The 18,063-nt window shown below is 32.5% G+C and overlaps 1 protein-coding gene across 2 annotated transcripts in view; it reads left to right on the top strand.

Annotated features, from left to right (window-relative positions):
• The window catches only part of sima (HIF-1 transcription factor component sima), a 39,188-nt gene that overhangs the window by 7,571 nt on the left and 13,554 nt on the right, over positions 1-18,063 (top strand). The window contains exons 1-7 of one of the 2 annotated variants that reach the window (XM_035877886.2): positions 3,086-4,413; positions 5,624-5,811; positions 5,993-6,141; positions 6,527-6,712; positions 6,802-7,040; positions 7,153-7,259; positions 8,348-8,495. In XM_035877886.2, the coding sequence (XP_035733779.2) occupies positions 3,596-4,413; positions 5,624-5,811; positions 5,993-6,141; positions 6,527-6,712; positions 6,802-7,040; positions 7,153-7,259; positions 8,348-8,495 (1,835 nt within the window). In that variant the 5' untranslated portion in view covers positions 3,086-3,595. Of the gene's footprint in view, positions 1-3,085; positions 4,414-5,623; positions 5,812-5,992; positions 6,142-6,526; positions 6,713-6,801; positions 7,041-7,152; positions 7,260-8,347; positions 8,496-18,063 lie in introns of those variants that run through there. The other variant, XM_035877887.2, reaches the window with a different exon arrangement.

The following is an 18,063-nucleotide window of genomic DNA, read 5'->3' as shown; positions in this document are numbered from 1 at the left end:
TTAAAATCATCTAGGAACTTTTGATCTTACTTAAATTTTTGATCTCCTTTCCCTGTATAATGAATAATAATAATAATAATAATAATAAGAATAATAATAATAATAATAATAATAAAAATAATAATAATAATAATAATAATAATAATAATAATAATAATAATAATAATAATAATAATAATAATAATAATAATAATAATAATAATAATAATAATAATAAAAATAATAATAATAATAATAATAATAATAATAATAATAATAATAATAATAATAATAATAATAATAATAATAATAATAATAATAATAATAATAATAATAATAATAATAATAATAATAATAATAATAATAGTAATAATAATAATAATAATAATAATAATAATAATATTAATAATAATAATAATAATAATAATAATAATAATAATAATAATAATAATAATAATAATAATAATAATAATAATAATAATAATAATAATAATAATAATAATAATAATAATAATAATAATAATAATAATAATAATAATAATAATAATAATAATAATAATAATAATAATAATAATAATAATAATAATAATAATAATAATAATAATAATAATTTTGTTAAAATTTAAAAATTATTTGAAAAATGTTAATGAAACTTTAAGATTGTTTCATATACGTTAATATTTAATATTTGTTTATCTTTCTTTCTTGTTTTTAGTTATGTAGATATTCAGAAATATACAATATCGTATAATTTGGGATGCGCTCGTTCGTTCAATATTTTCATTTTTTTTCTCCACCGAGAAATCTCTTTATATACATAAATACATATAATTACAATTCCATATCCCATATTCTTTGTATGGTAAGGTATAAACAGGTTATTCATATGACCATAGAATTTTTTTCGCGATATTTTCAAGACCAAAAATATCATCAACGAACTATGGAGATAACGAGAGAAGATTTTTTTTTTTACTTACGATAAAAGCCATGTAAAATGTAAAAATTAAATTCAGCGATACTAAAAGAAACTCGATTCCTAACGGAGCAAACAACAGAAAACAATTTTTTTTTTCTTTTCTTCTTTCTTTTTACGAAGGCTCATTTATGTAAATTATAGATTGGAGTTTGAATAGCGGAGAAAAACTAGTTAATTAAGATAGATAAATATAACTAAAAATGAGTTTTTAATGTGTTCTGATATAAGCACGGACAACAATCGGTTCCGGTATTGGATGGATATATAATATAATCATACGTTCTTTTTCTATTTCTCTCTCTCTCTCTCTCTCTCTCTCTCTCTCTCTCTCTCTCTCTCTCTCTTTCTCTCGCTCACTCTCTCTCTCTCTCTCTCTATATATATATATATATATATATATATACATATATATATATAAACATATATATATATATATATAATACATATATATATATATATATAAATATGTATATATACATATATATATTTATTTCTATCGAAGATCCCTCATAACCTTCCAACTAGCATGTTTGTACCAGATTGATCGTTCACTCGTATCGAGGCACGTTCGCTACTTTGCGGAAAACTTTTTCTTTTTCATGTTATCTCGATTGAATGCACTACGTTACGGTTGCGATTCGAAGGTTAAGCGATTCATTGGATGCTGAACACAGACTATCATAGGCACGAGTATAAACGCGAGCGCGCGCACTTATGCGCATTTATTCCAGTGTACTCAATGTGACAACCTTGATTCACAATGAGTAAATGTGCAATGAGTAAAAAGGGAAACGTGGAAACTCGTTAGATTTTTTTTTACATATATCTAATGAAGCAGTCGTACTGTATGGAGGAGTTATCGTCCATGATAATTCATGACATATATAATAGGATAAACGCGTGTATGAATTAGATCTCTCTTCTCTTTCTCTTTCTCTTTCTCTCCGTGTCTCTATCTCTATCTCTTTCTATCATTTGAAGAACACGATTTATGTAATAATCTCTTGCTATGTATAATTGTGTATATGTGATTCGTAAATGATTTTTGATATAATTGGATGAATTTCTACTATATTGATAATAGAAATGATTATTTAAATCTGAAATTTTTATTTCTTAATTATGCTTTTCAGTCTTGAGAAATAAAACACAAATGTTTTGAATGATGTTAACGATGAAAAATACGAGAAAGAATATTTAACGATAGTCTAATGACAGAAGATAATAAACAAATTCATTTTTTTTTTCGATTATTTAGGTCGAGATAATATTTAGCGAGTGAGTTCAATAATGTATCTCTTATTTAATTATTGTTATAAACATTGCCATATGAATTAACAAATGATGCTATATTGAATATATAATTTATTTAATAAAAAAATCAAAATATGTAAAAAACGACATGACATATTGGAAAATTTGGAAAATATTGTGAAATGTAGAACAAAGTTTTACTTACGATATGATCTCTTTTTTTTTCTTTAATCCCGAACGAGACATCGTTATCTTTTATTTCAAGCATAATCAAAATTTGCGATCTTGTCGCGGTAATTTGATGTTTGATTTATTTGTACTGTTATCGATCCACATGAGTATTGTCGCCATACCTCAATGTTTTTTTATTTTCTCTTGGTCAAAGATACTTCATTGTTTTATGGCAAAGAAGTAAAGTTTTATTCACTGATCGGTAGAAAAGGAAAGAATGTCATATCGACTTGAAAATCGAAACGATTCTATTGCTATTATTGGTACGAAAGATATTTTAAGATCTTTGTCTTGGTTTTTTGTTTGTAGAAAGAGAGAGAAAGAGAGAGAGAGAGAGAGAGAGAGAGAGAGAGAGAGAGAGAGAGAGAGGGGGGGGGGAGAGAGAGTTAGAAAATTAAAAGAACCTTGACTTGCTCGAACGACAAATCGATTTTTATTCGAAGGTTCTAAATGTGAAAAAAGAATAATATAAAAGTTAAATAGGGAAATCAAAAAAAAAAAAGAGAAAGAAAGAAAGAGAAGGAAGAGTTCGTGACGCTGGCAGCCATGATAGGTAATATCTCGTTATCGAGAGTAGATAGCGATCTCTTAAAGTTTACGGCATTTCAAAGGGTATCGATGCTACCGTGTCGAGATTAGTATCGTTTCGATCGTCGTCGTGGATCGTAAAATCACCGAGTCCGTGGTAAAAAGAAACGGTGATAGACACGGTGGGACACGCATCGACGATCGAGCTCAGCTATGATACGGAATTCGTCTCGTGAAATCGGCCGATTCGGACGATCTGGTCGGCGATAAGAAAAGAAAAAAGGGAATACGTTTGTATCTCGCTATATTTCTCCATCTTTTTTTCCCCCGATAAAAAAAGAAAAGGAAGAAAGAGAAAGGACGGGGAAGTGAGTCGAGTGTTAAGAAGACAAGGACAAAAAACGAGAGAAGGAAAGTCAAATTAATTGGATAATAAAGTAAAAAAGAAAAAGATCAAGAAGTTATCAATACACATATACTCATCCACGCACGCCGATAATAGATAAGTAAAAAGTGAATTTTCTGGATGTTGTACGATAAGTAACGTACGATATAGAGTAAAAAAGAGACGGACAGAGATCGGTGAAAATCGAAGTGCAAGGTGCGCTAACGTAATCGATCAGAATGAATATGGCGCTGTGGATGCATATCGATAACGAAATCGATGGATCGATAGGATCAAGGAGCAACGGTGAGCAATATGATTGGATTGGTAGGGAATCGGGTTACGCCGATTTTATGGAAGATGGTGGGGAAAATGATAACAGGATGATGTCGATGTCGTCATCGGCTTATAATCTTGACTCTGTTGCTACTAAAACTTTCGTAGCAAAGACGAAAATGAGGACAACGATGAACGTAGACGAGCAATGCATCATAAACGAGGATCAATGTAGATACTCGAATATCGACAATTTCTTACCGAAACCTTGCAAATCTGGACCCATTGATGTTGAGGATCTGGCAATGTGTTTTCAACAGGAAAATGTAGGAACGCAAGAACCAGTAACTTGCATTACTCGATCGATTTACAGTCAACGTTCCTTTCGGGGTAACCGTATCAACAATTCTTCGTCGTTTCTACAAGATTCTTGCCGATCATGCTCGAAATACATCGACCCAAATTCAATGAGTGATACTCAAGCTCCAACGAACACCATAACGCCTATCGAGACTGTTTCTCATACCTCTTTTTGTATTCCCTTTAAACAGAATAGCGTAGAAGAATTCTATAGATATCCTTTTGAATTCTGCACGGAAGAAAAATGGTTGGAATGTTCTGTTAGTGATCATTGTCCTTTATATGATACGAATTTTTCTAACCAACAATATACCAACAATATTTTACCACCCTGTCTTTATGAGGATTATTTCTGGAAAGAATACATTGATCCTTGGAATTATGTCTTTATGGAGAATGAAAGGGTTATGGAGGATTACTTGTAAGTGAAAATTATCGATTAGGAACTTCAACCCATGTACTTATTTTTTTTTTGTATACATGTGTGTGTGTGTGTGTGTGTGTGTATGCGTGCGCGTGCGCGTGCGCGCGCGCTCGCGCGTTTATGTATTTCGTCTTGATCTTGTTAGCGTTAGATTTTTACCGTCATCGAATGTGTTTTACGACGAAAGGAAGGGATCTCTAACGGAAATACGTATAGCTAGCGATACCAGATAATAGTAGAACGTTGTGGCGAGAGTTCTTCGTTCTCATGAAGACGTTATTTACGTTATTCTCTTCCACGTTTTTTTTTATCTTTTTCCAAACGAGAAAGAGAAAGAGAGAGGAAGGGAGGAAAGAAGGGAGAGGGAAAGAGAGATAGAGAGAAGGACGGACATGAGTTTATTCCGTTAGTTACACCACGTTGGGGCTAAGATATAACGCGTGATTTAGAAAAATAGAATTGATGGTTTAGAAATAGAAAAGTGGTTGAATTTTTTTCCATTAGCTATATATAAAAACTTCTCTTTAGCAATTCTTCGACTTATATTTGCAAGCCTGTTAAAATATGACACCATGACACATACATATACGTATAATATATATTCATTTAAGGATTATATTGATTTTATTCTGCATGTATATAGAAACTTTTTATTTTTATTACATAGGATATGAACAGTTGACTAAATATACTATTGGACTTTACCGATAAACGGATTTGAAAACGGTACTACCCAAGCATTGGGTATTACCCGGTCGACACCTCAAGTTGTTTTATGACTAATATCATTTCCTTTATTTTCGATTAGTTTGAATTGTGTTAATATGCAAGTTAGATAAGTTACAAGAATTGATTTAAAAAGAAAGAGAGAGAAAGAGAGAGAGAGAAGAGAGAGGAGAGAGAGAGAAGAAACGTATAGTACAAAGTTCATTTTCCGACAGTGATAATGTTAATACTCTTACTGCTCGACGTTTCGAATTTTTTATCCATTTGTAAAATGTATAAAATGTTAATAATAAATAAAAAAAAATTTGTATTCTTGTCAAGTAATGAGATGATTGATACGTGTACTTACTCAATTTATTTTTCTGTTCTATTTTTTTTCTTTTTTTTTTTTTTTGTAATGATCGTCAATAAATTTGATTACAATATTAATATTCTCTGTTATTTATTCATTTATTAATTTATTTTTCTTTTTCTTTTATAGGAGCAACGAGAAAAGGAAAGAACGATCTCGTGATGCGGCAAGATGTCGACGAAGTAGAGAGACCGATATTTTTACTGAGCTCGCTGCTGCATTGCCGGTGTCTCAGGATCAGGCGGCTCATCTAGATAAAGCCAGCGTCATGAGACTTGCCATAGCTTATCTCAAAGTTCGAGCGGTCGTTGATTCCAGTGAGTTTCTTCCGTGTAAACTCTCTCTTATATCCAAATTATTTATAAATCTTTTATATATCTCTGTATAGAAAAAGAAGGATAGATGGAAGAATATCGATTGATATGTTGCTTCTTATATTTTCATTTTTTTTTTCATTTTTTTTTTCTTTTTTCATTTTTTTTTCTTTTTTACTTTCAGTACCAGGCACAGTCGCAAAGACAGAAACGTCCGTGAAAATGGACGAATTATTTCCGGAAGCTTTGAATGGATTCATGCTGGTATTGTCGAACGATGGAAATATGGTTTATCTATCGGAAAATGTTAGCGAATATCTCGGAGTATCGCAGGTACCTGCATATATGTATTCATTTGTAGTACATATCTTTTACATTTATAAAACGTATGAATGTATATGTCTATGTGTATGTGTGTCCACGTGTACAACGCAGATCGAGGACGACGATCGTCGTCATTTTATTTTATATTCTATTGGTTTGGGTCGATAAACTCGCGTCATGCATGCAAATGGCTATCGATAACGTCAACGATAGATTTTCGATTCAATAGCATGCTTCTTATTATTCGGAATCTTACACACGTATGTGTTTGCATAATCGGTATACTTATGAGATTTTTCTCTCTCTCTCTCTCCCTCTATATATATATATATCTTTGTCTTTCTCTTTTTTTCTCTCTTTCTCTCTTTTTTACGTTCTCTTTTTTCTTACTTAGATGGATATGATGGGACAAAGTGTGTACGAATACAGTCACCCATGCGATCATGATGAGTTACGCGAGTGTCTTTCTTCGAAGCCTATCGAAGATAACGACAAACGCTCGTGCAGCTTTTTTCTCAGATTAAAGTGCACATTAACCAGTAAAGGAAGAAAAGTCAATTTAAAGAGCGCCTCTTACAAAGTACGAAAAGTTTTTTTCAATCTCAAGAGATTTCAAAGGAAGATCCTTTTTTTAATAAATGATCTAATAAAATCGATCTAATATTTCAGGTAATCCATTGTATTGGCCGTTTGACGAACATCCATGATTCCAATTCCAATTCCGTAAACGTTGAAAAAGAAAAGGATGTCTCCTCGGACAAGGATGAGATCGAACATGAGACTGGACCGTCTTTGATTCTCGTTGGGTGTCCTATACCACATCCTAGTAATATCGAAATACCTTTAGGACGTCAAACATTTTTATCGAAGTACAGCCTCAGCATGAAATTCACTTATGCCGATGAAAAGTAAGTCGATTTTATAGATATTTATTCTTAGATTGGATTAATATCATCGATAGGATATAAACGAATTTCGATTTCTCCTTTTTTTTTTTTTCTTTTTGTTTTCTTTGGACAGATTAGCGGAATATCTTGGTTGGGACAGCGAGGAATTGATGGGACAATCAGTTTTTGAGTTCCATCATGCTCTCGATAACTTGGCCCTCGACAAATCCTTCAAATCTCGTAAGTGGTATTTTTCGAAATATACTTAATTTTACTTTTCGAACAATAATTCATTGAGTATTCCAATAAATTAATTTTAGTTTTTATTGCTTTCTCACATATTGATACCGAAACGAAAAAAAAAAAAACGTAGATTTTGTTACTTAGGAATTGTTATCTCCATTTATTCAGAAAATCCTTTTTACTTAGGGTTATTGACTTCGAAGCAAAAATAGATATTCGCGATATAACTTTTTGTGGTCAGGGGTTGGCTCACACTAATCTTGAATGATCTATATTTTACGTAAAAGGCTTGACGGTTTACGTTCTCTCCTACCCTTCTGTAAAGAGAAGATAAAACGATTTTTCTCGGAAGGATGATGCTTTTTTTTGAATGCCAAGGATACATTTATTATGTATTATTCCAAAAATTATGTTAAATAGTATGATAAAGTTTATCGATAAATTTATTTATTGCTCAACTTAAGATCACTACTAGTTATGAACATCCTTCGATTATTTATGACTATTAAATGTCACATTTGTTAATGAGGCATCACTTAATACTTCGTCGATAATAGTAAAAAATTTTACAATCCATACGTTAGTCAACACATTCTCACGTGTTTGCATCAAGAAAAATGTTGCCTACCGAAGGGGCTTAACAAATTTTTTACTGATAGATGGCGTTTGCGATCATAATTATCGACCAAGTAAAGAGTGATGCCTATTTTCAGGCGGGATATTTAACATTTTTATAAATAATTACAAATTTATATAAATAATTTATTCAACATGACATGCATTTTGGAGATATTTATTCCTTACAAATTTTCATGATTTAGAATGTATGAAAAAAATATTTTCCATTATCGATTAAAAATTATCATAGAATATCAGAGATAAATGCAAAAGTAATAAAAAAATCATTAGAATAAAATTAATAAACAGATTAGGATTTAGAAAGAATGCCATCAGTATTTCATCAGCCATGAATGCGCAGAACGTACACATCGAGAGCGTATATAAAGTGATAGCATCTTGTCGCCCAATCGTATTCCTCGCAGGTTATTTCATCGTTGCTGATCCTTTCTTCGTTACTGTTTCAGTCTTCAGCAAAGGACAGTGCGAAACAGTGGCCTACCGTTTCTTGGGCAAGAAGGGTGGATACGCTTGGGTGGTCACACAAGCTACCCTTATTCACTGCTCTAAACAACATAAGCCGCTCTCCGTTGTCTGTGTGAATTACATCTTAAGGTAGGATCAATGATTTATAATGGAATTCTTTTTTTATTGCTCGTTTCTAATTTGATTTTGATCTTTGACCAATTCGCTGTTCCTTAATATTTCATGACGAGATATTACTTATTAATCTTTAAACCAGTACATATCCTTTAACATTTAATTAATTTAATTATGTTAAAGCATGGTATATCAATCTCATTACAAACATAAAATTAAATTAAATTAAATTGAATTGAATTGAATTGAATTGAATTGAATTAATAACGATTTGTAAAAATTTCAAAGGTTACTTTTAGATCTTTTATTACATATATTTTGTTCGACTCGAGTTTGTTTATTAAAAGAAAAGATTGATTTTTAAAAATATTCCTGGTAAATGAAAGATCTCTAATTCTGTCTCATCTGAATTTTATTCGATTCTTTTAAAATTTCATTCTCGTAGAGGTTTGTTGCGTCATTGGAGGTATGCAAGGGTCAATAACCTTGTCCCGTTCGATGGGCTTGCATCATTTTGAATTCTTTGTGCTTTGAGCCATGATATTAGTCCGTCTAACTGAAATGATGATCTTCATTCGTTACAATTACGAAAATATTATAATTTGTAAATGAACGGGACACGAGTTTGAAGTTTTTTTTATTTTTTTTTTATTTTTTTATTTATTTTTTTTTTTTTTTTTTTGAAATTTCAATTTATTTCTATTTTCTTATCATCTTTTGTGAAATAGTTTTGGAATGTATTATGTGTCATGCTTGATACTGACGCAACGATTTCCAGGTAAGTGTATATCTTTTCTTTCAACAGTAGCACGATCATATGCATGCATGCGAATAAAAATTCAATCTTGGCTTTTATTTACAAAGGAACAGCGAAAATTGATCAATATTACTTTTTCTTTTTATTATTCTTCTTCTTTTTCCTGTTTTTTACCATCTTTCTCTTCCCTATCTTACTCTTTCCTCAAGTGTAATTTTCTCATTTCTTTCTATCCGGATGACACTTGGTTCGTCCGAAATGATCTTCTTTCTTTTACGAGGCAAGTACCATCCTGCAAATTGGACGACTCTAGATTGGAAGATATATTCTTTATCTCTCTTTTTTCTTTTTTTTTTTATTCTTCTGAACTATACGAGAGAATGTATGGTCATGTATACTTACAGTAGATAAGCTTCTATATAGTGATATCGTAAGTCTTATATCAAACCTCTAATACATTGTGTGACGAATCGTAATCGATCGTGAGTGCAACTTCGAATAAATGAATGAATGAATAAACGAACGAACGAACGAACAAACGAAAAAGCGTATTTCAATCTTGTTTCTCGTATTTCCTATATATTTATTTATTTCTTAAATTTACAAGTGAACTTAAAAATTGAACGTTCGATCATTTTATTTATAATTTGTTTTTTATTTTTTTGTTAATACGATAAAAAGAAGAAACATAAAGAACTTAAATCAAGACTTTTCACACGAGTTAGTCGTTTGCTTCGATAAAACGTATTACTACATAGTAGCAATGGGTGGAACAGAGAACGTAATAACTTTCACTATCGGAAAACAAATAAAACGAAGTCCCTCTCAGGGCACTTTTCCCCTGGCCTGTTTAATCTCCGCAATAGTTCCGGAATGTTACCCACCCTTTGCCAATGGTCTTCGTACTGCTATCACCACCACCACTACCATCAGCTCTACTATCACTATCAGAAATAGCAAGCTCTCTCTCTCTTTTTCTCTCTCTCTTTTTCTCTCTCTCTCTCTTTCTCTCTTCCCTCCCCCCTATTTCTCTCTCTCTCTCTCTCTCTCTCTCTCTCTCTCTCTCTCTCTCTCTCTCTCTCTCTCTCTCTCTCTCTCTCGATCCTCTGAACATTTGGAGCATTACACGCGCCGGCGAAGTAGAGGACGTAGAACCTGGTGGCCCATATAAAACCGCCCCTTTCTGGCTACCCTAGTCACATTCACCTCCTTGGATTCTCTTCTCTTTTCTCTTCTCCCTCTTTCGTGATGCTCGTTACGCGCGCGCGTATAAGATTCAAGGTTCACTTTACATTCTCTCTTTCTCTCTTTCTCTCTGTCTGTCTCTCTCTCTTTCTCTATCTTTTTCTCTCTTTTCTTCCCTCATCCTCACTCTTTTTCAAATGCTTCGTCTCATCCTCCATTTCTTTCTCATCCCTTGGTCGAGTAGAAGGCTTTACTTCTTACGATCTTACGTAAGATCGAAGCTATCCTCATAGCCATTGGAATTCAGCTGACGTCGCGAGAACTGTCAGATCCAAACTCTTTTTTTTCTTTTTCTCCCTTTGCTTCTTTTGTTTTCATCTTCCGATTTTATGTGCCTATAAATTTGACGATGGACTCCGTAACTTTAAGTATTCTTCTTATTATCACTTTTATTTAATAATAAAATTATTGACGTAATTAATCTGAATTTATACGAGATCTTTAATATATGTCTTTCAAATTTGTTACATAGATATACATAAAGATACTATATGTCTGTTGATTAACTTTGTGCATCAATATCTATGTGTGTTTTAGTCTAATCACTTAAAAAAAAAAATATATATATATATAATCTTCTATAATTTTCCAAACAAAAGATCGCGTTCGAGAAAAGTCTAAGTTCATTGAAAAGAATCTTTTTTACGATCACGTAACTGTCGCTATATTTACGAGACATAGATTAACATTTTCAAAAAACGTCTTTTGAAAGCTGAGAAAGAGAGGTGGATTTTAAAGAGCTCGTGGTGGTGGTATTTTCTCTCTCCCTCCCTCTCTCTCTCTTTCTCTCTCTCTCTCTCTCTCTCTCTCTCTCTCTCTCTCTTTCTTTCTCCTTTTTGCACTCGAAGGAGGAGGACGCGCTTGCGTAGGAAGCACCTCTCGTCCTGTCAACCGGAAGGCGGCTTTCCTCCTCTTCGTCGATATTTTCTACGCCAGTCGAGGAAACGTGCGACCTCGAACGAAAGTGAGAGCTACCATCTCTATCGTGGGTGAAAGTCACGGCTTTAGCTACATAAATTTTTTCTCCACTCGTCGTGCATTGATATTAATTTCTTCTTCTTTTTTTTTTTTTTTTTTTTTTCCTTTCTTTTTGGTTCCAATTTTGTTGTTGTTGCTTTTCTTTTAAATAGATATCTTGTTGCATTGAAAGAAAAAAGAAAAGGAAAGGTAGAAAATTCTTCTCGATGGACGTGTTCGAATAAAGGAAATAAAATTCTAATTGAGTGATATATATTTAACTTGTGTGACGTATAGTATATCTCATTCGTACGTATAGATATTTCCATCGCAAACATGATTCTTAGTCTCTTCTTCTACATTGTTCTCTTTTAACGAGCAGGATGTAATTAACTTCCTTCTTAATCGTATTTTCTAGAGAACGTTCAAACACGTATCCATTCGTTTGTTTTTCTTAGAACGCCTTATCTGTCTTTTTGTTGCTTTTAATACTGCAATGTTTGTGCAAATTGATTTAATGGAATGTCTTCTTTTTATTTCTTTCTTTGCGACTGATAGAACATGAGATATGTATATATCTATTTACACGCTCGTCTAATAGTAATTAGAGCTGATCTAATCGAAGAAATTAACGATATGATATACGTATATACGTAGTATATGTATATATCCACATATATACATATATATATATATATACATATATATATATACATATATATATATATATATATATATATATATATATTCTGTGTATATCCATTTATATGTATGATCATATTTATTAGTTTTCTTTTTCTGAATTGTAATCGAAGTACATTATTGGAAAAATATGAAACTTGAAACTTTGTCATTGATACATAACATTATCAATTCTCTGAACGTACGATTGTAATATAAAGGTAAATAATTTCGCACACATTTTCATAGAATCGACTTGAAAAAAAGAAAATATAATTCGAGAAAAATATAAAGGGCTGATTTGATCTATATTATTTTATTATTTATTTTCTAATGTACACCTTCTAATCTAGTAATTTTTATAAAGTTTGACGTTTTTACGTCGTTTAGTTATTATCGCAATGATACGTTAAGATCTTAACAGTAATAAAGCTTGATCGTCTTATACAGACTGATAAGAGAGAGAGCCGGTGATCGTCTTCCTTGAAATCGTAGAAATCGAGTTCATTTCTAGCGCCAAGCCGATCATAAGCTACATGCGAATGAATTTCTTTGGAACGCAGAGATACACGTACCTAGGTATGGATATATACATGGTGACGACGAAATACGATACTCGAATATTTCTCTCTCTCTCTCTCACTCTCTTTTTGCCCTCTTTCTTTCTTTAGCAGAGTTACTTCCGTTCTCTCATAGTCAGATTTTATAGCAACTATATCTTGACAGTATGGCTCAGCTGCCTTCGCTGAATAGTACACGTAAATCTGCAACGAGCGTAACTTCCTGTCAGAAAGAGAAAAAAAATGCGGAGGGAGAGATCATCTCTCAGTCACTCTCTCTTTCTCTCTCTCTCTCTCTCTCTCTTTCTCTCTCTCTCTCTCTCTCTCTCTCTCTCTCTCTCTTTTTCGCTTTCTGTCTCTTTCCTTCTCTTTCTCTGCGGATATATCGCATTGAGCGAAACCGATAAATGTGGGCGTGGGTCGCTGGAACGAGACAAGAGTTTGGCGGAAGTCGTGGCAAGTTGAACGACGTCGTTGAGGTACAAAGAAAGAAAATTAAAGAAATAAAAAATAAAGAGAGAGAGAGAAAGAGAGAGAGAGAGAGAGAGAGAGAGAGAGAGAGAGAGAGAGAGAGAGATGACTTCCTTTCTTTGGATGTTTTCTTTGGTTGAAAAATTCTTGTGTAAAGTACGTAGGTTTCACGTAACGACTATAGTTCTCGATCTTAAAATTTTATATTGAGAGATCTTAGTACTTATTGCAGCTAAATTTGGATTATGCATCACATTTTCTTCGTGAGAATCTAACGAAATTTGTGTTGGTTAACGTAAGCAAAGACGACGACGACGACGACGACTACGATTATATGCAGTCGTGTCTCTCTCAAAATAAACAACGGCTTTTAATATCGGCCGGTGCACGTTATATCGTTGTTTGTAGTTTTGATCACGACCAGATTACCAACATTACAATCATGAGTTGATGTTTTTTCTTTTTTTCAATAATTTTTGCATCGCATTTAACATTAGTCGATCATTTTAATGACTGAACATTATCATTCATTATTTATTTATTTTTTATTTGGATGAAAACAAAAAAAAAGAAGTTATTTTGTCCGAAACGAAGATATCCAATTTGGAGTGATATTGGCGCGCTTTATTTCAAACTCTCGGCGTGTCGTCGAACGCGGTCGAACTGTACCGAATCCTGACGATTCGAAACATAACTATCTTTGCGCGAAAGCGAGAGTCGTGGATGAGCGACCTTGAGATCTTAACCAGATTCGTTGCATAAGGATCCATCGCATAAACGTGTAGGATATCATCAAAGATAAAGACAGAAAAAGAGTTAAAGGAAGATGAGGCGTATAGGAATTGAACGGTATAATATCCGATATAATATCTCTTTTAATTAACATAAATTTTCGTTGATCGATCGTTTTTACATTGTAATTACATTTCCTGCTATTTTTTGTTTTATTATTTCCTTTTTTATTTATTCATTTTTTTTTGTTTTTTTTTTTTTATCATCGATACAACGATAATTTGTGAATCTTTTTTTTTTTTTTTTATTATAAAATCCTTAACGAAATTTGTAAATTAAAAATTTTTTAATGTTCCGTTTTATTGTTCGTTTCGTTTTAAGATTCGCGTCAGGAAGAGTTCGGCGCCGTTTGCGTGCACGTTCTTAGAATAGTTTCGTCGATGTTTATCGTTCATGAGACTGTCAGTCGAATTCAGTGCATTCCACGATGCTTGTGTATGTCGGTCAATGACGATCGCTGGCCGACGTTAAGAGAAAGGCACGTGTTAGCTATTCGGCAGCTGTTAAAAAACCTTTTGAATGTCAATTTTAGTTTGGCAATATAAAGTTCACTTCATTTTTTCCACTTGAATTCTCTTTCAATTTCTAACGTGTCTTGTTTCGAGTGAATCGAAGATTAAAAAAAAAAAAGAAAGGAAAAAAAAAAGGAAAAAGAAAAAGAAAAACGAAAGAAAAAGGAAATAATACAGATAAGAAAGAACCCATCGAATATTCTATAGACTTCAAAGTTATTTTCTTTCTCTTTTCTCTCTTTTTCCTATCATATTTTTTTTTTCTTTTTCTTTTTTCGACTAGAAAACTTTGACCCGAAACTGTCATCTCGAACTTCTCATCTTGAAATCAGTTCACCTGTCGGATCTTGGCATGTCATGGATAAGAAAATTTTTTTCTAAATATACTGATTGAGATCTAGATTTTTTTTTATCATTTCCTGTCTTTTTCAAACTATTCGTCTAATCTTTCCGCTAGGAGTTATAGATATCGAGTTTAACGATAGGAGTTATAGATATCGAGTTTACCGATGGAGTTTATAGCTGTAAACTGCCAAGGTTGATCAGTCAATAATCAATTCTAGCTTAGAGAAACTAGAAGAAAAGAAAAAAGAATTAATTTTCATTAATCATTTTTTAATTCATACAACTCGCAATAAATATAGATCATTTCGACTATTAAATTCTATTCTATTCGAGGATCTCATACGACTTCCTTTGCGACTTCTTCACTTTATTTTTATCATGAAGATGAGTTCCGTATCGTTAATCGATCGTAATTCAAGTGCTCGCGACCTATACGTACATTACATTCACTTATAATGGTATGTTTGTGTACGGAATCTTCCATTTCGCTCGATTGAATAAGCTGAAAACTTTAAAAAGTTAACTAAACACTTTTTTTTAATGAATATACGAACATCTAACAAGAACATTAGACAATGTCGTCTATTAGAACGTATCTAAAGATCGATTTTATTTCTTTTTTTTATGAATGATAGATTGAAGATGTATTTAAATTAATGAAAATGAGGTATTTTATATATTATACACAATTGTCGGAAGAAATTCTATAGAACATCTTAATTTTCTTGAACGAATTGCAACTTTATCAATCTTTATTAAAGAAAATAAAAACGATTACAGTATATTTTTTAATCAATGCAATAAGGATAATGAATAATAAATAAAATTAAACATTTGTTTCAGTAAATTAAAAGTCGACTCTTCTTTCGAATCATTGTTGATTTTGATATTTGTACGTCAGGTTAAATATTCTCTATTTAATAAGATCTCATATAACCGATAGTTCATTTAATCATTTCTTCTTTTTTTTTCTCTGATATCATTAATTCTCCTTTCTTCCTCAATGATTCATAAGTATTAATCGATTTCAACTGACGGCGTTCGTAAAAATAAAAAGAACGTTAGCTTTTAGATTGTCACGAAAGATCATTAACACATTGACTAGACGAGTTAATTTAACATAAATCTTTATATTTGAATAAAATCATAAGTGAGATTAGACGAAACTTGAGAACATTTTTTATAATTGAAGTTATTAGAACGAAGAGTGTAGGTCATCAACGACATCAGTCGAGCATTTAGAACACTTTGACACAATCTATTGCTCTGATTTTGTTTGTTACAATAAAAGAGAGAGAGAGAGAGAGAGAGAGAGAGAGAGAGAGAGAGAGAGAGAGAGAGAGAGAGAAAGGGAAAAAGAGATCGATTGCCAAGTACGTACATACGTAGAAGTCGATCGTGATCATTTCACGCCCTTGTTTCTTTATCGAGTATCATCGTACTCCGTGTGATCTCAACGTGATATGATCGTGACCATCGAATATTGAAATAAAATATCTTCCTCTGATAGAGATTTTTTTTTTATTTTTTGCCGATCCGATGTTCTCTCTCTCTCTCTCTCTCTCTCTCTCTCTCTCTCTCTCTCTTTTGTGTATATTTTTAAGTTTGCGACTTTGCAATTGTAATGATTTAACATAAAGTTTTTTTTCAATTCGCTGATGTTACGTTCAAGATGGAGAAAGAGTAGAATGCTATTGAGAAATATGTCGTCAGGTGAAACAAACAAATAGAATCGATGAGAGAAACAGAGAGACAGAGACATTTTTAAAACTTGTATTTACGATCCCTATGGTATCATCATGTGAGGAGAGGGCAAAAAAGAGGACGTCGAACCAAAAACACAAAGATAACGCCACGAGAAGTTACGGAAAACGTATGCGGAGAATGAGACAGGATATATTTTTGTATCGGCTCCTAGCTAGACGGGGAAGTGTTCATAGTGCCTGCTTCCTATATTTTGCTCTCTTTCCATTTGTAGAGGGCGACGCCCCTTCTCCCATTCTATCACATCGATTCATTTTCGTCGTTTTTCCTTAGATCGTTGCGCGTGTGCTTTGAAAGCACCGGTGACGTCATCGGCCCGCTACATACGAGTCTCGTTTGATACATACACCTGTATCTTTCCGGGATAAAGAATTTATAAACATGTCTCGTCATTTGATTTTTGATAGTTAATTTATTTTTTCGGATAGATGAATTAACATATAGAAATATTTATAAAATTTTTAAGATCTTGTAAATTGATTGCTCGATTCTTCGCTTATGAATAATTTATATAAATTCGTATAAAAAGTGGACGATGAAGTATCCAAAGTACAAAACTTTTCTCGTAGCTACGAACAAATTCTTTTCTTTTTTTTGTACTACGAAATTTTAATTAACAAATTCTTCACAAAATTTTTACCAGTGCAACGTAATAATTTCGATCGTTGTTGTAAAAAAAAAAAAGATAAAAACAAAAAAAGAAACAAAAAAATTGATGTCCTCGTGATCAAAAATGCGCGCCTGTCGTTAACGTAGAAAGAATGACTGCTGCAACGGCGGATACAGCCAACTCCATCGACGATGTTCGTACTTACTTATATCGTAAGATAGAAACGAAACGAGAATGAGAGCGAGGGAGAAAGAACGATTGAAGGGGAGAGAGAGAGAGAGAAAGAGAGAGAGAGAGAGAGAGAGAAACACGCATAGAAGCGCGTGCCGCCACGTAGTGGAGTGGAAGTGGATTTTATTCGGTGGAAGTGGTAGTGGCGCGATGCGTGCGTCTCTCGCGGAGGCAAGTGCCCAGTGCCACTGCCAGAGACGCGCGGTTTCGAACGTATTAACTTTTACTCTTGTAGAAGAAGAAAAACGGGATAGAGATAATAAACAAGAATAAGAAAAAAAGAGAAAAAAAAAAGAGAGAAAAAAATCAAGATATACCATTCTTGTCTCTCAACGACGACAATAATTTTCACAAATAAGAAAGGTTTCTTTTTTTTTTTATTTCGTTTATAAATTAAGTGCCAATTCATCTACGACGAATTAGTAAATCGCAATAATGTGTTCATTCCTCGCGATGCCATACGCTTTTGGCATTAATAGATGTTCTTGGATGGATTGGTTATAAAAACAATTGAAAACTTTATTAAATTTCGATGAAGAAATTTCGCGTGTGTTACAACGAGAAAATTTCGTTTCGTCTAATCTCGCTGAAACGACGACGAAATCTCTATTCGTCGTACGTTGGATGAGAGGAGAAAGGCAAAAGGAGAAAGAAAAGA

The sequence above is a fragment of the Vespa mandarinia genome, chromosome 3 (genome assembly GCF_050613455.1).
Source record: "Vespa mandarinia isolate Hongniang chromosome 3, ASM5061345v1, whole genome shotgun sequence".
In the NCBI taxonomy this organism is placed as follows: domain Eukaryota; kingdom Metazoa; phylum Arthropoda; class Insecta; order Hymenoptera; family Vespidae; genus Vespa; species Vespa mandarinia.
Note: the sequence above shows the minus strand (reverse complement) of the source record. Positions and strands in the feature narration are given on the sequence as shown.